We start from the raw sequence: 22,884 nt of genomic DNA on the forward strand, positions 1-22,884 counted from the left end.
TTGAGCCCTGACTCTGGCTTTGAGCTGAGCATGGAGCTTGCTTGGGTTTCTCTCTCTCTCTCTCTCTCTCTTTCTCTCTTTCTCTCTTTCTCTCTCTGTCTCTCTCTCTCTCCCTCTCTCCCTCCCTCTCTCTCTCTGTCCCTCTGTCCCCCTCTCCCTCTCTCCCTCTGTTCCTCCCCTGCTTGTGTGTGCGTGCTCGCTCACTCAAAAAAATAAACATTTAGGGGCGCCTGGGTGGCGCAGTCGGTTAAGCGTCTGACTTCAGCCAGGTCACGATCTCGCGGTCCGTGAGTTCGAGCCCCGCGTCAGGCTCTGGGCTGATGGCTCGGAGCCTGGAGCCTGTTTCCGATTCTGTGTCTCCCTCTCTCTCTGCCCCTCCCCCGTTCATGCTCTGTCTCTCTCTGTCCCAAAAATGAATAAACGTTGAAAAAAAAATTAAAAAAAAAATAAACATTTAATTTTTTTTGAGAGACAGAGTGTGAGTAGGGGAGGGGCAGGAGAGAGGGAGACACAGAATCTGAAGTGGACTCCAGGCTCTTAGCAGTCAGCACAAAGCCTGACGTGGGGCTTGAACTCAGGAACTGTGAGATCATGACCTGAGCCTAAGTTGGACACTTAAGTGACTGAGCCACCCAAGCGCCCCAATAAATAAACATTTAAAATAAAACAAATGGATCACCTGGGTGGCTCAGTCGATTGAGCTATTGCCTTTTGGTTTCTGCCCAGGTCATGATCCCGGTTTGTGAGTTTGAGCCCCATGTTGGGCTCGGTGCTGGCAGCACAGAGCCTTCTTGGGATTCTCCCTCTCCCTCTCTCTCTGCCCCTTCCCCACTCGCTCTGCCTGTGTGTCTCTCAAAATAATTAATTAAAAAATTTTAAATAAAACCAAGTAACACTGTAATGCTTCATGAGTATTGTGTGTACTTTATAATAACAAAATTATGCTAATTCTTCTTATTCCTTGTATCATTGTTATTTATTTCACAAATATAGAAGCATATATAAAAATATGTAAGCATACATAGTCAAATACATTATTACTGTTAGCGTTTTGAACAAACTGTTTTCTGTTAGATTAAGAATAAGAAAAATAAAAGTTTTTTTTTTTTAACGTTTATTTATTTTTGAGACAGAGAAAGACAGAGCATGAATGGGGGAGGGTCAGAGGGAGACACAGAATACGAAACAGGCTCCAGGCTCTGAGCTGTCGCGGGGCTTGAACCCACGGACCGCGAGATCATGACCTGAGCCGAAGTCGGCCGCTCATCCGACTGAGCCACCCAGGCACCCCGAAAAATAAAAGATTTTATGTTACCTTCATTTATTCCTTCTTTGATACTCTTACTTTGTGTATATGTATATGAGTTTCTGACCTATGTTTGAGGAACTTCTTTGAACGTTTCTTGCAAGGCAGGTCTACTGTCAACAAATTCCTTCCATTTGTGTTTGTCCGAGAAAGTCTCTATTTCTCCTTCACTTTTGAAGAATAATCTACAGGGTACGGAATTGTGTATAGGTGGCTTTTCCCCTCAACACTTAAGTGTTTTACTCTATTCTCTTTTTGCTTGCATGGTTTCTGAGAAATTAGATGTAATTCTTATCTTTATTTCTGTATAGGTAAGGTTTTTTTTCTCCCTTTGGTTTCCTTCAGGATTTTTTCTTTATCTTAGATTTTCTATAGTTTGAAAATGATATGCCTAGGTGTAGGGTGGGTTGTGTGTGTGTGTGTGTGTGTGTGTGTGTGTGTGTGTGGTGGGGGGGTGAGCTTAGGTCTGTGTTTTGGTATCTGACATTACTTTGGGAAAATTGAGTCATTTCTGTTTCACATGTTTCTTTTGCTTCTTTCTTTCTTTCTTTCTTTCTTTCTTTCTTTCTTTCTTTCTTTCTTTCTTTCTTCTCCTTATGGTAATTCCATTATGTGTTTATTACTCCTTTTGTTATTGTCCCACAGTTCTTGGATATATTCTATTTTATTCTTTTCAGTCTTTGTTCTCTTTATAGTATTGGAGATTTCTCTGATGTATGCTCAGTTATATTCAGGCTGCTAATAAGCCCATCAAAGGCATTCTTCATTTCTCTTAGTGTTTTGTTGTTGTTTTTGCGCGAGAGAGAGAGCATGCATCCACACAGCGGGGGTTGGGAGGTGGGTAGAAGAAGAAGGAAAGAGAGGGAGAATCTTGAGCAGGCTCCACACCCAGCATGGAGCCTGACACGGGGCTTGATCTCACAACTCTGAGATCATGACCTGAGCTGAAATCAAGAGTTTGATGCTTAACTGACTGAGCCACTCAGGTGCCCCTGTTATAGTGTTTTTGATCTCTAGGATTTTTTTTTGGTTCTTTCTTAGGATTTTCATCTCTTTATTTATGTTGTCCATCTCTCCTTGCATGCTTTCTACTTGCATGCTCTCTAAATATACTAAGGGGTCTGTACTAAGATTGCTTAGTATATTAATCGTAGTTGTTTGAAATTCCCAGTCTGATAATTCTAGTATCTCTGCCATGTCTGGTTCTTTTTTTTTTTTTTTTTCAACGTTTATTCATTTTTGGGACAGAAAGAGACAGAGCATGAACGGGGGAGGGGCAGAGAGAGAGGGAGACACAGAATCGGAAACAGGCTCCAGGCTCCGAGCCATCAGCCCAGAGCCCGACGCGGGGCTCGAACTCACGGAGCGCGAGATCGTGACCTGGCTGAAGTCGGACGCTTAACCCACTGCGCCACCCAGGCGCCCCTGCCATGTCTGGTTCTAATTATTACTCTGTCTCTTCAAGTTGTGTTTTTATGCCTTTTATTATGCCTTGTATATAAACACTTCTTTAATTAGGTTTTTTTTTTTTTTTTAATTTTGGAGAGAGAGCACACATGCGGGAGAGGGGCAAGGGGTGGCAGGGAGAGAGAGAGAATCTTAAGCAGGCTCCATGCTCAGTGCAGAGCCTCACATGGTGCTTGATCTCATGACTCTGGGATCATGACCTGAGCCAAAATCAAGAGTTGGATGCTCAACTGACTGAGCCACCCAGGCGCCCCTGTAATTTCTTCTTGATAGCTGGACATGATGTACTGGGTAGAAAGAAATAGTTATGAATGGGTTTTTGATAACATGTTGGTAAGGTGTGGAAGTAGGGAAAGTATTCTATAATCTTTTTTTTTTTTTTTAAACGTTATTGATTTATTTTGAGAGAGAGTGAGCAGGGGAAAGGCAGAAAGAGAGGGAGAGAGAATCCCACTACACTGTCAGCACAGATCCCGATGCGGGGCTCAAACTCATGAATTCGCAGTGAGATCATGACCTAAGGCGAAATCAAGAGTCATATGCTTAACTGACTGAGCCATGCAAGTGCCCCATGGGAAAGTATTCTATAGTTCTGTGGTTAGGTCTCAGTCTGTCAGTGAATCTGTGCCTCTGTACTGTGAACTTCGTAAGTATTTCTTGGTTTTTCTCCCCTCACTTCCTTTATGTGGGACAAGATGGCTAGAGAAGGTTGGAATTTTGTACTTTCCCTTCTTACAGGTCAGACACTGATAATACCCTGTCATTGTAGGCTCTGGTTAACTAGTTTGACCTAGGGCAGACCTTCTTAAAAAGAAGGGAGTACTCTGACATATTTCAAATTATTTCCTTTTTCTCTCCATCTGTTGGATGCTCAAGATGAAATTTCTGCTATTTTTATTGTGAGAACCTAGTTGAGCCCTTGGAGGTAAAGTTCACAAACTTTGGGGTGGGGTGGTTGCTATGATGGAGTTCCTGTGGAGTTTTTAACACTCAGACTTCTATGCACTGAGCCTCCAGTAATTTGTCAATTATGGTTTATAGTTTTCTACCCTGGCACTGGTTTCTGTGGTGGTTTCTGCTGTTGAATCTCTTGCTCTGATAAACCATGACTCCCTGTATTCCCCTCTCCATCTCTTTATCTTGGGGGCAGTTGTTTGCTCTGTGTTCTTCCCTCATGGATCAAAGAAGAGTTGTTGATTTTTTAGTCTCTGAAGAGATTTTCACTTCTTGTTAGGACAGAGTGGCAACTTTTAAGCTCCTTACATGTGGAACCAGAAGTTGGTTGTGTTGTCTCCATTATAGTTTTTCATTTGACTTTTGTACAGTTTATCATTTTTGTATGTCTTTGCAATTAGCATTTTGATAACATCTGAGTCTCTTGAGTTAACATGCCATAGTTTTTATTATTTTCTTTCTTTTCTCTTCCTTCCTTCCTTCCTTCCTTCCTTCCTTCCTTCCTTCCTTCCTTCCTTCCTTCCTTCCTTCCTGAAATTTATTGTCAAATTGGTTTCCATACAACACCAGTTGCTCATCCCAACAGGTGCCCTCTTCAATGCCCATCACCCACTTTCCCCTCCCCCCACCCCTCATCAACCCTCAGTTTGTTCTCAGTATTTAAGAGTCTCTTATGGTTTGCCTCCTTCCCTCTCTGTAACTTTTTTTCCCCCCTTCCCCTACCCCTGGTCTTCTGTTGAGTTTCTCAGAATCCACATATGAGTGAAAACATGTAACATGCCATAGTTTACTTAACCATTGTTTGTTTTTAAGTCATTGCTTTTATAGATGCTAGTGTCGTGGACATCTTTTTGTGTATTCTGCTTCTCTTCAGTGACTGCCTAGGGTCATTTCCTAGAAGTCATATCACTTTGTTTGAGAATGCACATCTATAGGGGTTACATGGTGCCTTTCAAAAGTATTTTACACATTTACACTGTAACTGGCAATATATAGGTATATCAGCCTCACTACAGTACAGAGCTATATCTGTTTTGGAAAAGAAAGTTCTTAGGAAAAGATTTGGGTGCGAAAATCATTTATCTTATTTTCTTTTATATGAAATGTTCCCTTTCAGCCATTTCAAATACCCCCAAATTATACAGGTTCTCTTGATGTACTATCTAAATTTGTGATCTGGATCGTTAACAGCCTGTTTGTATGTCTCAGTGGGAGGCTAACCTGAATGTTGGGAGATGTTAATCATCATAAATTATGATCAGCATAATCAGCTTTATACAAATTGTGCACTACTGTGTGTTTAGCTTAGCAGAATCATTTGATAATCTGGGCAAGTCCATTCATTTGGAGATTCTAAGGTTGATAGTTGCTGATATTTTCCTTAAAGGTGTATGCTCCCAGGAAAAAGTTTGTTTTTCCCTTTCTTCTAGTGGTTGGATTCTTCTATAGGTGAGAGGTCAGATAAAATGAATCCTAGTCAACAGTGATGCTTCTTGGATTTTAGTCTCAGATCATGGTTGCTGTGTGAAAATAAGAGATGGTACTAGTGAAAGACAGTAACTAATTCTGATTGTGGTTAAATTAAATATGTAATGGTGGCTTTGTCAAGTTATGTGGTTGTATGCTGTCAGTAAAATATATGTAAAATGACTGATAATCTGAATTGAAGTTTTGGATTTCTTTAAATAATATATAATGACAATGCATTATTTAATTATTAATTAATAATAATTAGCAGTTATTGGATGCTTGCTATGTGCCAAGTACTATTCTAAGCTTTCTACATGTATTAAATTAATTCTCATAACAGCCTTAAATATTACTACTTCAAGTTTATGTATGTGCGACCTAAAACAAGTATTACGGAATCATGGTATTTATCTGACAATCCCTAAAGTCAGGAGTATATTTACTCTACATGCATGTCCACAGCAGATTAAAAGAAGCAAAGTAAAAGTAGGGAGGGAGATTATCAAAGACCAGCACCAGTGTCCAGGTATACAGGATAAGTAAGGTACTGAAATCTAGACACTAAAGAAGTAAAATCAAGATTTAAACCCAGGCAGTCTGCCTCTAGTGTTCTTGTATATTAGAAAACAGAATCATACTATGTTACTATATTAAAGTTCTTGTTCTAATGGTGTAGCAAGAGGGCAGAATCTGGAGAATACTTCAGTTAATGTAGCAAAGCCTCATGTCTCCAGAACCTTTAGGGAATAGGGTGTTTTGAAAAACAGTATTACAAAGATCTCAGATTTGTTGTGCATTATATGGTTCTTGTTTCTCTTAAATTGAACATAAATGATGTAATCAAAAATTTTTATTATTTATTTTTTTATTATTTTTTTATATATATGAAATTTATTGACAAATTGGTTTCCATACAACACCCAGTGCTCATCCCAAAAGGTGCCCTCCTCAATACCCATCACCCACCCTCCCCTCCCTCCCACCCCCCATCAACCCTTAGTTTGTTCTCAGTTTTTAACAGTCTCTTATGCTTTGGCTCTCTCCCACTCTAACCTCTTTTAATTTTTTTTTTTTCCTTCCCCTCCCCCATGGGTTCCTGTTAAGTTTCTCAGGATCCACATAAGAGTGAAACCATATGGTATCTGTCTTTCTCTGTATGGCTTATTTCACTTAGCATTACACTCTCCAGTTCCATCCACGTTGCTACAAAAGGCCATATTTCATTTTTTCTCATTGCCACGTAGTATTCCATTGTGTATATATACCACAATTTCTTTATCCATTCATCAGTTGATGGACATTTAGGCTCTTTCCATAATTTGGCTATTGTTGAGAGTGCTGCTATGAACATTGGGGTACAAGTGCCCCTATGCATCAGTACTCCTGTATCCCTTGGATAAATTCCTAGCAGTGCTATTGCTGGGTCATAGGGTAGGTCTATTTTTAATTTTCTGAGGAACCTCCACACTGCTTTCCAGAGCGGCTGCACCAATTTGCATTCCCACCAACAGTGCAAGAGGGTTCCCGTTTCTCCACATCCTCTCCAGCATCTATAGTTTCCTGATTTGTTCATTTTGGCCACTCTGACTGGCGTGAGGTGATACCTGAGTGTGGTTTTGATTTGTATTTCCCTGATAAGGAGCGACGCTGAACATCTTTTCATGTGCCCGTTGGCCATCTGGATGTCTTCTTTAGAGAAGTGTCTATTCATGTTTTCTGCCCATTTCTTCACTGGGTTATTTGTTTTTCGGGTGTGGAGTTTGGTGAGCTCTTTATAGATTTTGGATACTAGCCCTTTGTCCGATATGTCATTTGCAAATATCTTTTCCCATTCCGTTGGTTGCCTTTTAGTTTTGTTGGTTGTTTCCTTTGCTGTGCAGAAGCTTTTTATCTTCATAAGGTCCCAGTAATTCACTTTTGCTTTTAATTCCCTTGCCTTTGGGGATGTGTCGAGTAAGAGATTGCTACGGCTGAGGTCAGAGAGGTCTTTTCCTGTCAAAAATTTTTAAATGATTTAGTGATTTTGATAGGAATTTTTTCACTTTACTATTCTAGTAGCATGTTAATTTGCATTTTAATTTGCATTTTTTTGATGACTAATGATTTTTTCGTGTGCTTATTGGTCATTCTAGTATTTTCCTTTCTGAAGTATCTGTTTAGAATCCTTGCTTATTATTTTAAAACTTAGATTCCTTGTTTTATTAAATTGTAGGAATTTTTTGTATATTTTGGATGTAAGTTCTTTATCAGATTTTATTTATTTTCTTTTTTTTTTATTTTAGAGAGAGGGAAAGTGCATGAGTGGGGGAGAGGGGCAGGGGAAAGAGAGAGAGAGAGAGAGAGAGAGAGAGAGAGAGAGAGAGAGAGAATCGTAAGCAGGCTCCGTGCTCGGTGCAGAGCTTGACGTGGGGCTGGATCTCATGACTGTGAGATGATGACCTGAGCAGAAATCAAGAGTTGGACGCTCAGCCAACTTAGCTACCCAGACACCACACCCCTATCAGAGTGTGTGTGTGTGTGTGTGTGTGTGTGTGTGTGTGTGTGTGTGTTGTGAATATGTGCTCCCATTTTGTGGCTTACCTTTTTATTCTTAAGATTTAAATTATTATTAGGTCCATTTTTTTCTTGTATGCTTTTTTCTTTCTGGGTCTTGTATAAGCAATCTTTGACTACCCCAAGATTACAAAGATTTTCACTTAGGTTTTCTTCTAGAATTTTTATAGTTTTAGCTTTTATATTTAGTTGTGTGATCCATTTTGAGTTAATTTTTGTATATAGTATGAGGTCAGAGCTGAGGATAATTTTTTTGATGGATATACAGTTGTTCTAGCACTGTTTGTTGAAAAACCTGTTCTTGGGGGGCCTGGGTGGCTCAGTCAGTTGAGCGTCCGACTTCGGCTCAGGTCATGATCTCACGGTCCGTAAGTTCGAGCCCTGCGTCGGGCTCTGTGCTGACAGCTCAGAGCCTGGAGCCCGTTTCAGATTCTGTGTCTCCCTCTCTCTCTGCCCCTCCCCTGTTCATGCTCTGTCTCTCTCGGTCTCAAAAATAAATAAACGTTAAAAAAAAAAATTAAAAAAAAAAGAAAAACTTGTTCTTGTCGAAAATCAATGTGTGCATCTATTTCTGAATTTTCTATTATGTTCCATTAATCAAGCTTGTTGGGATTTTGATTGGGATTGTGTTAATTCTATAATTTGGTTAGAATTGATGCCTTATTTTCTGAGTGTCATTATGAACTTATAGATTTAAACACATTTAATATCTTAGTTCATTGTATTCATTATTCTTACTGATTTTCCAGTTCACTTTTTGGCCAATTGTTCAATTTTTGGCCAACTTAAAAGTTGGCTATTACGTTCTTTTGATATGACCCTAGTAACGTCTGATAGATACCTTGCTCGCAACAGATATTCTAGCTAATTTTTTTTTTTACATTTTTTGCTCCAGACTTGGAATCAGCCACTGTACTTTTATATCAGCCATGGTACCTTTCTCAAAGATACCCTAGTTGCTTTTAATGGGAAATTGTGTTTGGAGATCACATTCTGGTCACTAGGGATGTTCTTTTCTACTGGGTAAATCAGAGGATTTTGAAGAATAAAATTCTTCTGGTTGAGTGTTGAGCACAAAGCAATGTGATATGTAGCAAAAAGTCCTGGAATGGGAGCCAGTTTTTTTAATTTTTTCATTCATTTGCCAAATATTTGTTGAGTTTCTGTCAGGTGCCAGGCACTCTTTTATGCAACAGTGAACAAAGTAGGCAAAAACGCTGCCTTTATGGGAGTTTACAGTCTAGTTAACCCAGGATTTTTACTGAAACAACTGCTATTTTTCTTGGCCAATACCTTACGTTTAGGTCTTTCCTCATTTATAAGATTTTTTTTTTTTTTTATTTTTTTAACATTCAATTTTGAGAGGGAGAGGCAGAGTGTGAGTGGGGGAGGGGCAGAGAGAGAGGGAGACACTCCGAAGCAGGCTCCAGGCTCTGAGCTGTCAGCACAGAGCTGAACGTGGGGCTCGAACTCATAGACCATGAGATCGTGACCTGAGCTGAAGTCAGACGCTTAACTGACTGAGCCACCCAGGCGTCCCCCCTCATTTATAAGATTATGAAATTGTACTAAATGGTCTGTAGTGTTTTCACTCGAAAAGTTTAATAATTTTGTTTTCTTGCTTCCATGCTTATTCAGTGTTTGTGCTGTTCCTCTCCTCTTTTTGTCTTATCCTCTTACAGAAATGACAGAAGAAGAACAGTTTGCTCTGGCTCTCAAAATGAGTGAGCAGGAAGCTAGGGAGATGAACAGCCAAGAGGAGGAAGAAGAGGAACTCTTGAGGAAAGCCATTGCAGAAAGCCTGAATGTAAATATGCTATGTTCGAAAAGTTTGTGAGGGTTGATCAGAAGTTAATTTTTTGTTGTTTTTGTTTTTTGTTTTTTACTTCTGCAGTATTACAGTTGCATTAGGAACTCGCTGTAGTAGTTCATAAGGTTTTCAACTAACAAATATTTCCCATAACAATTTTAAAGTGTTTGTTGAATTGTTGGTGAATCCAATTTGAAGTGTTTTGTTAATTTAAATGAAAGAGTTTTCTTCCACCCCACAAGATTTTCAGTATATGGTTTAAGAGGATCATAGTAGTTGGCAGCTTCCGAAAAGAGTTACCAAGTCCCAAGAAACCAAAAGGAAGCAAGATGAGGTGCTTACTTCCCCTGTTTTTTGGGGAGAGCAAAGGCAATGAGAAACTAGAAGTGAGTTATGGAAAGAAAGAATGAGCAATTAAAATTTTTTCAAATAATGTTAAATTGTGATTTGAATACGTATAGTTGAAATTATTTTAAATGTGAAGGTTATTTGCCAGTAGGAGGTCCTGAGCCATCCTTTATGTCATTCATGTCTCTATATTAGAAAAGGATGTAGTATAGTGATCTAGTATAGCATTTTGCACATAGTAGGCATTCAGTACACATTGTAGAAGTCATTTGAATTGAGCATCTGCATTTTGGAAAGGAGAATCTCTTAGGGACAGTGGCCTCCCCATTTTGTCCTTCCTGTGACCCTTCATGTATAGCTATTTTAATAATAAACCTGGTCTGGTGTGGGATCACTTGTTTCAGAGTTGCCGGCCTTCTGATGCTTCTGCTACCAAATCTCGACCTCTGGCAACTGGACCATCTTCACAGTCCCACCAAGAGAAAACCACAGACTCTGGGACCACTGAAGGCATGTCTCCCTGTTCTGACTCCTCCCACTCATCAAGTATAACTATATCACAGGGATCTCATGCTGAGAGTAGATATACAGAAATGCCCCAAATCCCTTTGGTGTGGTATTAAAGAGGTTAAATCTGAAAGTAGTTGAGATCTCACTAATATCCAGCATACTTTTATCTCCAAGGAAGTCAACATTTGGTTAAACACAAAGAAGAGCCTTTTACCCACATTATGTAATTCTTGGTAAGTGATAACTTACCAAGCTCTCTTAACGAAGAACAGTTTGTCCTTAGCCCTACTTTTTCTCAAATACCTACAGGCATATGGCAGCTGGTACCTCCATCACTGTTTAAAGGCTCACATATCAGTCAGGGAAACGAGGCTGAGGAAAGAGAGGAGCCTTGGGACCACACTGAAAACACTGAAGAGGAGCCGGTCTTTGGCAGCTCAGGAAGCTGGGATCAGTCAAGCCAGCCAGTGTTTGAGAATGAGAACGTTAAATGTTTTGACAGATGTATTGGCCACTTGGCTGAGCACACACAGTGTGGGAAGCCACAGGAAAGTACTGGGAGGGGTTGTGCTTTTCACAAAGCTGCCCAGGGTAGGGGGGACACATCTAGGCACTGTCTGCTTACCCAAGCAGATGCCAAAGGTCTCGATGTTGGGGGCACTGTGCACTACTTCTGGGGTATTCCATTTTGCCCTGCTGGAGTAGACCCTAACCAATATACCAAGGTCATTCTCTGCCAGTTGGAGGTTTATCAGAAGAGCCTAAAAATGGCTCAGAGTCAGCTCTTTAAAAAAAAAGGGTTTGGGGAACCAGTGTTACCTAGACCTCCTTCTCTGATCCAGAATGAATGTGGCCAAGGAGATCAGGCTAGTGAAAAAAATGAAGACATCTCAGAAGATATGGGAGATGAAGACAAAGAGGAGAGGCAGGAGTCTAGGGCATCTGTCTGGCACTCAAAAACCAAGGATTTCCAAGAAAGCCCACTTAAAAGCTTGAAAGAGAAACTTTTGTTGGAGGAAGAACCAACAACCAGTCATGGTCAGGTAAGGGTCAGTGATGCTGTGATTAAGGACGATTTATTCACAAGTTAAACAAGAATTATAGCTATTTGTTCTTTTTGTGGTCTTTTTTCCTGATTTTAAAGTAACACATGCTCACTATGGAGAATTAGGAAAGTACGGGAGAGTGTAAGGAAGAAAAAAATTATCCATAATCTCAGCGCCAAGAGGCAATCATCATTATTTCTGTGCATTTTAACATGTTATTTTTAAATTTTTCAACAAAATGAAGACTCTTGTGTATAAGCTTTATTTCTTTTCCCCACTTAATAGTTTATCTTAAATCTTTCCTGATTCATTAAGTGTATTTGAAAACATTATTATATGGATGTGTCATAATTTATACTTTGTGTTTTAAAATTTTATTATTTCTAAAAAGTTAAGTTTTTGAATAGGTAATAATATTCACATGGCCCAGAATTCAAAAAGATGTCAATGAAAAGTCTGTCACCTATCCCCTTCCCCAGCCAACCAGGTCCCTTCCCTCAAGTCAACCTATATTGCTAGCTTCCAGTGTATTCTTCTAAGATATTTTATGTAGTACCAGCAAATGAGTATACATACTCTTTTTCCATACTCTACACATTATTCTGCACCTTGCTTTTTTCATTGAAATATTTCTGAGATTGTTCCATAACTGTACATAAGGAATTTCTTCCTTATTTTGGATGTGTAATACACTGTGTATGGATGAATTTTATCCAGTGCCCCTATTGGTTGACTTTTAGGTGTCTGATATTTTACAAACACTATTGCACTGATTACTCTTGTATGAAGATGTTTCATCCACATGGGAGATATTTGCATAATTTCTTGTAGATATAATTGGTGGATCAAAGGATATATGCATTTACAGTTTTGTTAGCTACTGCCAAATTGCCTTCCATAGATGTTGTATAAATTTACACTCACAGCAGTGTATGAGTACCAGCTTCCCTTAACCATACCAAATCAGTACTATTAGGACTTTTTGATCTTTGCCAATCTGAGGAATGAAAAATACTATCTCAATACAGTCTTAAATTGCTTTTCTTTTATTGTGTGTGCAGTTGAAATCCATTTATATTTCCTCTTCTGGCTGTTTAGATTTTATGGGCATTTTTCTTTTTCAACAGTTTTTTTCTTAGTGGTTTGTAGGCACCCTTTACATATTAGAGGAAGTGGTCCTTTTTAATAGGAAGGGTAGTTTTCCAGTTTATTTCCCCCCCACATGATGGTATATTTTTTATTTTGCTTGTGGTGGTTTTCTATAATTTACCAAAAACAATCGCCTATTTGGGAACATTTAGGTTGCCTTTTCAGTTTTTTTTCTGATATATCTAGATTGTATTATATATCAAAGCTTATATTCTATTTTTCTCTAGATATTATAAAAGCAATCATATAATTATAATATACATAGTTACATATTATACACAATATATAATTATAATGTATAAACCGAAAGTTTAAATTTGGAGTATTCTTTTCTATGCGTATGCTGTTTGTTACTATTTTTATTTTTGGGCTCTCAGTTTTTGGTTTTGTTTTGCTGTTATCCTATTCTGTCTCTTATGATAAGAGTTCAAGAAATGATTTTTTAGCTATGAGAAATTTCACAGCATAGTGTAGAGAACCTGGATTTGCAGTTTGAATTTTGACTTTTGTGTTTTAGTAACTGTATATCTTTGAGCAAGCTGTTTAACCTTTGTGAATCTCAGTTTTACATCTGTAAAATGAGAATAGTAATTCATGTCTTACAGTAGTTTTAATGATTAAAGTGAATTATGTAAAATGTCTAGTATGATGTTTAGGAGATTATAGGCACTCAGTAAATGGTAGTTCTCTCTAAGGGACCAGAACAGCATTCATTGAGGGTACCTATGGGAATCATTCTTCCTCAGCAGCCTTCTTCATCCACATTCTGGCAATTTTGCTGTAAGGGAAGGGAAAGTATTTTTCTTAACAATTCTTGTAGTGACTTACCTCTTTTCCAAAGCAAAGTTAGATTGTGCTTGTGATAACATGTTTGTTAGTTCTTTGTAATTCAGAGATACTTCCCCTTAAGAGAATAAATTAGCTCTATAAATGAACATTTATTTATTGTATTTGTTGACTGATTGTAATTCAAGTTGTTAGCTTGAAAATCCCAGGGACTAGAGTTGTAGAGCGTAGCCTTTTGTCAAGTTCTAAGGTTTGAAAGCAGCGACTTTGGAACAGCAGTGTATGAGTACCAGCTCAAGGATGATGGGGGCACTATACAGACTGAAGTTCTCTAACTTCCCTGAACCTGGCCACCAAATACTATAGATAGTAAGTACTATTTGGCCACAAGCAATCAAATCAAGCTAGTTTAATTAAAAAAGAAGACTTTATCTCGGAGTGCCTGGGTGGCTCAGTTGGTTGAGTGTCCACCTTTGGCTCAGGTCATGATCTTGCAGTTTGTGGGTTTGGCCCCATGTTGGGCTCTGTGCTGACAGCTTGGGGCTGGAGCTTGCTTCAGTTTTTGTGTCTCCCTCTCTCTGCCCCTCCCCCGCTCTCACTCTGTCTCTCTCAAAAATAAATGGGAAATATTTAAAAAAAAAAAAAAAGAGGACTTTATCATGAGGAAACAGGGTGCCTCATAAATTCTAAAACAGGATGGTAACTAAGCCTGGACAAGGTCTGGGATGTTATCTGTAATTTTTCTATATCTAATTGCTATATTGTGGTATCTGCTTTGTTTTTCTCCCTACATATTGGCTTTCTTGGCTTCTCTTTCACAATGGTAGGTGTAAGACACTGATCCTACAGCTTCCAAACTTAAATGCAGGTTATAGGAGATTTATTCTCTTTCAGTTCCAATTTCAAATTCTAAGAAAGGACTTATGGTCCATTTGGGATTAGTAGCCTTCACCAGCCCAGCTTACTGTGGCCTGATGTATGGTCTGTGTCAAATTGTACAAGTGACTAAGTCCACTGCTATAATATAGTGGGAGGGGTGATGGACTGTCTTTAGCAAAAAAAGAGACCAGGCAGACAAACTAGTAAGTATCCATATAGTCACTGTCATTAACATTAATTTTAGAAATGACTTAGAACTGTTGAAAAATACTGAAAAGTTTAAAGAATAAAGTTGATAACATTCAGGGTCCTACCATCTAGTGATATACTCCTTCATCTTCTATACCTATTTTTGTACAGTGTCTATAATATTATATTTTTGTATTTTTATGTTAACATTATGTACACATTTTCTTATGATATTAAAATCATTTGTAGATTTCACTTTTTTAATGACTGCATAATAGTCTGGCTTATGAATTTATCATAATATTTTAACCCTTTTCATACTGCTAGATATTTTGGTTGTGATAAACATCTTTCTTAAGTAAAACTTTGTTCTATTTAAAATTAGTGTCCTTAGGGGTAGGGAGCAAGAAAAATTCTGGGTTAAAGAGCTGCAAACATAAAAAAAGGTCTTACTATTTATTGCCAAGTTGCGTTTTGGAAAGGTTGCTCAAATGTGTACTCCTTCCTTACAGTAATGTATGAGAATGCCTAGGTCAGTCTTGCCAACACAGAATAGGATCTGTAAAAAACAAAACAAACAAACTTGCAAATTTTATAGGCAAATAATGAAAATCTTACAGTTGTAATTTTACCACTTGGTTTTTTGCTTTTAGGAACTGTGGGTAGAAAGAATTTACATGTTTATTAAACATTTTCTATTGATTATGACTTTGCTGGAGCTGCCCATATATGAGACTCCTTGGTTGATAGAGATAGCAAAAGATTTCTAGAAATAGGGACTTAAAAACATTCACTTTGAGGCAAATTCCTTTAGTATACATGAAGGTTTTAAAAGCTTTCGAATCAGATAGCTAGTTTCTGGCATCACAGCAACAATAGAGAGGTTGTTAGTGAAGATGGAAAGATCATCTTGATGGCCATACAGCCGGGAGGTGGAGGAGTAGTATATTGATGTGGTCGCTACTCTTCAGGGTCTGATCCTTAATTTTTCAGTCCAGATACTGGAATTTATTTTTCAGAAATGGCCAGATTATGTGGGGGTGTGAGAACTGATGTTGACAAGTCAAACTTCAAGCTGACTTGTACACCAGATGACAGTTTGCTGATTTATTATGGAAGATAGATGTTTTTGGTGACCAGAATATTCAGGTTCACCGTCCATTGAGCCTTCTTCTAGGATGAAGGTATCTGGAAGGCTGAAAATAGTAATCAGAAAATAGTAATTTTAATGGATGATGCAGCTAGTTTATGGAAAGACCTGATAAGCTACTAATAACTGGTAACAGAAGACATTTCTATAGTGACCAGATGATGTGTCTGTTAATTTTTACTTCCCAGGCCATGGTGTTGATGACACTGCTTGATTCTGAATTTTTGGATTTTTCTTTTTTAGATTCATATCACCCCTTTCTCATTAACATGTTATTTCTTCAGGCAGAATGCAGTGTCTTGATTAGGCCACAGCTTCCTTAAAGTTGTATTCATATCATGTGTCCCTGTTCACCTTGATTAGATTTGGGTATTCAAGTTTTGTTTGCTTATTTTGCTATGTTATTTTCATATTCTGGAAGAACCTCACTTTACCCCTATGTTCAGAATGCTGCCGCAGAGGTGTAAGTTTAGAAATTAAAAATGATTTATTGATGGGTGCCTGGGTGGCTCAATCGGTTTAGCCTCCGACTTTGGCTTAGGCCATGATCTCACAGTTTGTGAGTATTGCATTGGGCTCTCTGCTTTCAGCGTGGAGCCTGTTTCAGATCCTCTGTCCCCCTTTGTCTCTGCTCCTCCCCTGCTGGTTCATCCTCTCTCGCTTGCTCACTCTCTCTCAAAAGAAATAAACTTGAAGAAATGATTTATTGAAATGACATTTTTGAGATTCTGTGTTGAAATGATTGTAGGAGTATTACTTGAGTAAACAATATAACAATAATGGTTAGAACATGGATTTTGGAGTCGGATTTCAGCTCCACTTTTGGCCAACTCTAATTTTGGGTAAATTATTTAACCTGTCAAAGTTTCACTTACCTCGTTTCTAAAATAATAGTTTCTGCCTCACAAGGTTCTTATGAGGATTAAAGGAGATAATGCATTTTAAAGTGATTTGCATAGGCTTGGCACATAATAGGCGTATAATAATTAAAACAAAACACTGAGAAAGGTAGATATGCTTTTAGTCTAAGGTAGAGGTGCAGGTATCTTTTAACTTAATTGCCTTGATTGATTCTGAAGCTCAAGTTTATTCAACTAGTCCTTCTAAGAGAGTAAAATCTACTAAATGGACACTAGGTGTCAGTATTTACCTTTTTAAATTTTTAAAAAAATTTTAGTAATTTTTCAGTGTTTCGTCACTACTGATTTCAAACAAATACTCAGGTGACTATTTATTGCTGTCGTATTTTAGTCCTTTTGTCAGTTTTGTTTAACCCTCATTTTTCATGATGATTGCATTCCTGATCATTGTACAGCTTTATCTTTCCTTTGAATGAAGTTTCATCTCAGCTATTTCTGTTTTTTAGTATATTTTATCATTTGCCTGACTGGTACAGAGATGCTTAGCTTGTTTAGGTTATTTATATCCTGTTAGGAGACCCTGAAAACTACAGCCAGTAGCTTTATATCTATTGGAAGAAGCCTTACAGCTCAGGCCCTTCTTCAGAAATTTCCCTAAGGCAGCTGTGCTCTTAGGGAAGTTTCTGTGCTCTTATGTGCACCTACATTTAATGAGTTGACATTTGTACCAACTTTACTATTAATCATAGAAAATAATCTTTTTTTAATCTAGTCCCTATTTGTTACATTTTTTAAATTAAAATTTTCCTTAACATTTATTCATTTTTGAGAGAGAAAGACAGAGTGTGAGTAGGGGAGGGGCAGAGAAAGAGGGAGACACAGAATCCCAAGCAGGCTCCAGGTACTGAGCTGTCAGCATAGAGCCCAACGTGGGGCTTGAACCCACAAACTGTGAGATCCATGACCTGAGCCAAAGTCCACAGCTTAACTGACTGATCCACCTAGGCGCCCCTTTTTTGTTACATTTCTTGAAAGATATCCCTGTAGCCAGATATTAAAACGATAGTGGCAGATTTGTAGCAAAAGGAACCTTTATAACCTTCCTGTTGGGATGGTCTGTTTTATGACCTGGTTGTACTTAGAGAGACATCTTTTACAGATTGCATTGTTTTTTGCAACAGAATATGTCCATTGGAAACTGGGCTTTTCTCTGTATTTTCTCTATCCACAACAAAAGCTTTATAATTTTTTTGATGTTATGTATTTAAAAAAAATTTTTTTAATGTTTATTTTTGAGAGAGAGAGAGAGAGAGAGCGTGAGCGAGTAAGGGACAGAGAGGGAGACACAGAATCCAAAGCAGGCTCTAGGCTCTGAGCTGTCAGCACAGAGCCCGATGCAGAGCTTGAATGCATGAACCATGAGATCCCGGACCTGACCTGAAGTCAGATGCTTAACCGACTGAGCCACCCAGGCACCCTGTTATGAATTTTTTTTTTAAGTTTACTTATTTATTTTGAGAGAGACGGTGCAAGCCGGGGAGGGGCAGAGAGAGACGGAAATGAGACAGAGGATCTGAAGCAGGCTCTGCACGCTAACAGCACAGAGCCCAATGCAGGGCTTGACCTCATGAACTGTGAGATCATGACCTGTGCCAAAGTCAGATGCTTAACTGACTGAGTCACCCAGACGCTCCTGTAATTGCTTTTTTGAAATAATAATTCATTTGACTCACAATTAATATTCATATGTCTTACATTTTACAAAGTACATCATACATATTTTTAAATTCTCACAATAATGCTCTGTGAGGCCGTCATTAATACCCGTTTTAAGATGAGGAAACAGATTGAGATGTGACTTATCCTAGATTACAGAGTTGATGTGTGATCCACTTGGGATCTAAAACCCAGTGTTCTCACTCCATAGGATGTGCTCTTTTTACTGAAACTTACTTATGTAAAATGTTTTATTCTTATTGCTAATTGCTGATTAATAGTGTTGAGCAGTTAATTTTATTTTTTTAATAGAGGACAAACCAGTTCATCTGTGCCTATATATTTAGGATGTTATATATTTCTTTGCAGTCTTCCCAAGGGCTATTTGTTGAAGAAACTTCTGAAGAAGGAAACTCTGTACCTGCCTCACAAAGGTAAGTTTATATGTTGTTATGTGTCTGAATTCTCTGATGGTGCCAGAATAAGAGAGATGAACGACATTAGTGAGACTGTATAGGGACAGCTTGTCAGGGATCTTTTAGCTCCTTTATAAACACAAACCAAGAGAGATTATTATCTTCCAGTTCTCAAATATGTATCTCATAGAAGTCTAGAATATTAGAGTGGAAGAGACATTTTTTTGTCCAGCCATCTTGGCTCATATCCCATTTATACCATTCCTGAATAGTGTTTACATCCTGCTACTCTTTTAACTATTCTACCTTCCTATGCCAATTTGAAAGCTCTAGATTTTTTTAGTCCTTCTAGACCGACCACCTGTCCTCTTTCTTTATTCCCTTATGCTTATTTTATCTGCATATTCAAATTGTATACATCTTTTAAGGCTATTCTTGAGACTTGTTTTTTATTATTCATATTATTCAGGTCACAGAGAATATGTGTCACTCTCACTTCCTGTCCTTTGCCACTTTTAATCTGTCTTTCATTTTTTCCTTAAATTGCTGTGTTTGTATTACCTCCTCAGTTATTCTTGCTGATTGATTGATTGATGGGGTTACCTTCTTAAGTTTTCTCACCTTAATATATAGTGGTTGGTTGGTTGGTTACAAACTGCATTATCAACTGGATCAGGTTTTCAATTACTTTTCCCTTTTATCTGGTAGTTGACCTTTGGAGATTACTGTAGAGCTTAATTTTGTGTTGAGTGACCTTCATCTCTCATGTGGAAGTTGAGGCGCTATTACCATTTGCTGTAATTTGGTGGTGATTCTTGGGCTTTTGGTTAAGTTGATAGTAGGAGATATTTCTTCCTGAGTTGAAGAATAATGGTTTTGGTTTGATTCTCCTGCTGTTAAGACAATTTTGGAAGTGGTTTTAACTGGAGCAGGCCTTCTGCTTCTGGCAGGTCCCTGTGCTTTGTTGTGGTGAGCCTTGTGCAGAGCAGATGTAAGTTTTAATAAATGATTATACGCTTTGTCACCAGGAGAGAGTTGGAATTGCAGGCAATGTGGTTTGACTTCAAATTGATTAGCCCATTTTATAAATGTCAGCAAATTGTTTTGTGATGGACCCTTTGAATAGAGCCCTAATGTTACCTGCAGAGTAAACTGTGTCTGGCTGGAGTTTATAACAAATGTTACTAGATGTTTTATTTAGAGAGAGAAATCACTTGTGGTTTCCTATTAGGATTTAGTTATTTATCATGGACCACTGATGGTTAGTCTCTCTTCTCTGTGGTTCTTGGTTGATGTGGGGTTGTATGTTTTTAAGCGTCCTCTTGCATACTTGATCAAACAATCATAAAGCTCTGTGAAGCATGAGGAGGGTAGCTCAGATGCTCAGATTTCTCATCCATGTGTTCCTGTGTCAGAAGGAGATTACACTCCATGGACAAGCAGGATAAACTAGAAGTTTGATGGGAGTGATTCATAATTATGTTACTCTCAGAAGAGCTTTTCAACTTGTATGGGCAGGTCTTTACTATAGGGCAGTTTGGAATTACATTTTTTTTTGTTGGTTGGAAAAAGCCACATCTTGAGATAAAGAGGAAATTTAACTGCAAGGTGAGGGAAAAGCTAGTGTGTTGTTAGGAGAATCTCCATATTTTCTCTTATGAGTTTACAAATCTCTAACCTTCAGAAGGCTGAGGTGGAGGCTGTAAAACACCATTGACATTCTTACATTGGAGTGGAGTTTTTGTCTTCCTTGGTATTCACAGATAGTCCTTACCCTTCAACTTTTCCTTTGTAAAGATTCCAAAAGGGGGTTCTTTTGGTTCAGTGATTTCACTGCAACCAGAGTTGTAAGCATGCTTGTTTTCCTCATTTCTGACCTGGAGTTTTCACTACCAATTCCTTGCTCCCCTGTTGTGCAAGTGGTATCAGATGGCAGGTATAGATTACCTGTGGCCTTGTAAATGACTCACCATTGCTTTTGGCCTTGTGTTCTAATTTGGTTCACTGGGATTCACTTAAGGTTTGGTTCTTTTTCAGCATTGCTGCTTTGGCCAGTAAGAGAAGTTCAGTCCTTATGCCAGAGAGTTCTGCAGAGGAAATCACTGTGTGTCCTGGTAAGCACTTCACTGATTTTACTCAATCTGATCCTTAGCTATCTTACCTTTTTGTGCCAATTAATTTTTCTGACTTTTCCAGCCTATTCTCAGGAGGTTTATGTGTGATTGATGTATGTGTGTATATCTCCTCCATATATATATACATATACATATATATATACACACACACACACACACACACATATATACACACATATATACACACACACACACACACACACACATACGTATACGTACGCACTCACTTTTTTAATGGACATTGGCTCTGATTCTTCATCTTCACTTAGAGCTATTTTAGTTTTGAAATTAATATGGCTCTTTTGTCTACTTGTTTGCTTACCAACCTCATCAGATATGACAGCAAAACATCAGGAATAGCATTTAACTGTACATTGAGAGGCAAGAGGACTTCATATTTTGGTTTATGGGTTCTCCAAATTGGACTTTCCTCAAATATGCCTGTCATTAAACAGATTTTTCTCAGAGCCTTTTACTATTTTTATATACCATTTACTCATTGCAGAGGGAGTCCAGAAATTGAATTTTGTGTACAGTTCTGTCATTGACTTATTTTTAATTTCAGATAAGACATTTAACGTAGTTAAGCACTGTACTTTGCTTTTTGTTAATTGTAGAGATGAAAAGACATGGGGTACCTTACTTTAGGTACAAGAGATGTTCATTCAAGGTTGTACATGAATAGATTTTGACATACAAAATCATTTTTTTTGCTTTAATTGTAACAAACTTTTATTAAAATTTTTTTTGCTAATGTGATTTTATTTATTTTAATTGAAGTATAGCTAACATACAATGTTACACTAGTTTCATGTGTACAACTTGTGATTTGGCAAATTTATACATTATGCTGTGGTCACCACAAGCATAGCTACCATCTGTCACCCTGAAGCACTTTTACGGTACCATAGACTGTATTCCCTGTGCTGTACTGGTTATTCATTCCATAACTGGAAGCCTGTATTTCCCACTCCCCTTCACCCATTTTGCCCATCCCCCCGCCTTGGTACATAAAATAATTTTAAATGAACTAAGATACCCATTATCTAAGGGAACTCTTGAGCTGAATCATTGTATAATATGAAAAATTACTTTGTGATAATGAGCCACTACTTTTTAAGGAATTTGTTTTAGCTTATATTTTCTTGTTTTGCCTTTCTTAAAAGTGGGGCCCATTACATTTATCAGTAACCTCATTCATGTGAGATTGAGGGACTTCCTATCAATGTTTAAACTCTTTGGGCAGTAAGTGTTGCATACATGTTACCATAGATCACACCTAGTTTTCCCTTAGGTCTCATATAACCTATCAGGGTCAGAGAGACACATAGCTTCTTATTTTGGTTTCTTTCAACTTTTTTCTTTAGAGACTTAAACTTAGTTTACGCATTATTCTAGGAAGGACCTATAAACATTTATAAACATTTGGCAGCATATCATAAAGGCCTTTCTTATTTTTAAAGTTTAATTATGTTGTTGTTTTTTTTTTTTTTTTTTTTAATTTTTTTTTCCACGTTTATTTATTTTTGGGACAGAGAGAGACAGAGCATGAACGGGGGAGGGGCAGAGAGAGAGGGAGACACAGAATCAGAAACAGGCTCCAGGCTCCGAGCCATCAGCCCAGAGCCTGACGCGGGGCTCGAACTCCCGGACCGCGAGATCGTGACCTGGCTGAAGTCGGACGCTTAACCGACTGCGCCACCCAGGCGCCCCAATTATGTTGTTTTTTATTGAAAGTGGTTTCTTAATTCTTATAAAATGTATTTGGATTACTGCCTAATGATACCCGCTGAGAGACCCCACTACCAAGTGCTCTGATTTTGGCAGGAGCACTCAGGGATGCTGTGCTATCTTTGTGAAAAGAAAACTTTACCTTGCTTTGTCTTGGATTGCTGATTCATGCCATCCCGTTGGATGTATGTGTGTATCTCTTCCACATATGTATGTGTACATATACACACACACCCACTCAGTGTGTTTAGGATGATGGCATGTATGTCACCTTAGGATCTTGCAGGAGGAACCTTATAAATACAATAATTTTGAAAGCCCTAGTTAATGAGAGGGAAAAGCATGCCCTTCAGTACTGAGGTTAGATAACTTTTATGATCATGACTTGCTGTCATTAGCTTGCTAATTA

The 22,884-nt window shown here is 38.2% G+C and overlaps 1 protein-coding gene across 2 annotated transcripts in view; it reads left to right on the forward strand.

Moving 5' to 3' along the window:
* The window catches only part of UIMC1 (ubiquitin interaction motif containing 1), a 119,483-nt gene that overhangs the window by 47,383 nt on the left and 49,216 nt on the right, over positions 1-22,884 (forward strand). The window contains exons 4-8 of one of the 2 annotated variants that reach the window (XM_030326915.1): positions 9,433-9,557; positions 10,313-10,418; positions 10,728-11,461; positions 18,563-18,627; positions 20,647-20,723. In XM_030326915.1, the coding sequence (XP_030182775.1) occupies positions 9,433-9,557; positions 10,313-10,418; positions 10,728-11,461; positions 18,563-18,627; positions 20,647-20,723 (1,107 nt within the window). The remainder of the gene's footprint in view (positions 1-9,432; positions 9,558-10,312; positions 10,419-10,727; positions 11,462-18,562; positions 18,628-20,646; positions 20,724-22,884) is intronic. The other variant, XM_030326937.1, reaches the window with a different exon arrangement.

The sequence above is a fragment of the Lynx canadensis genome, chromosome A1, assembly GCF_007474595.2.
Source record: "Lynx canadensis isolate LIC74 chromosome A1, mLynCan4.pri.v2, whole genome shotgun sequence".
Classification (NCBI taxonomy): domain Eukaryota; kingdom Metazoa; phylum Chordata; class Mammalia; order Carnivora; family Felidae; genus Lynx; species Lynx canadensis.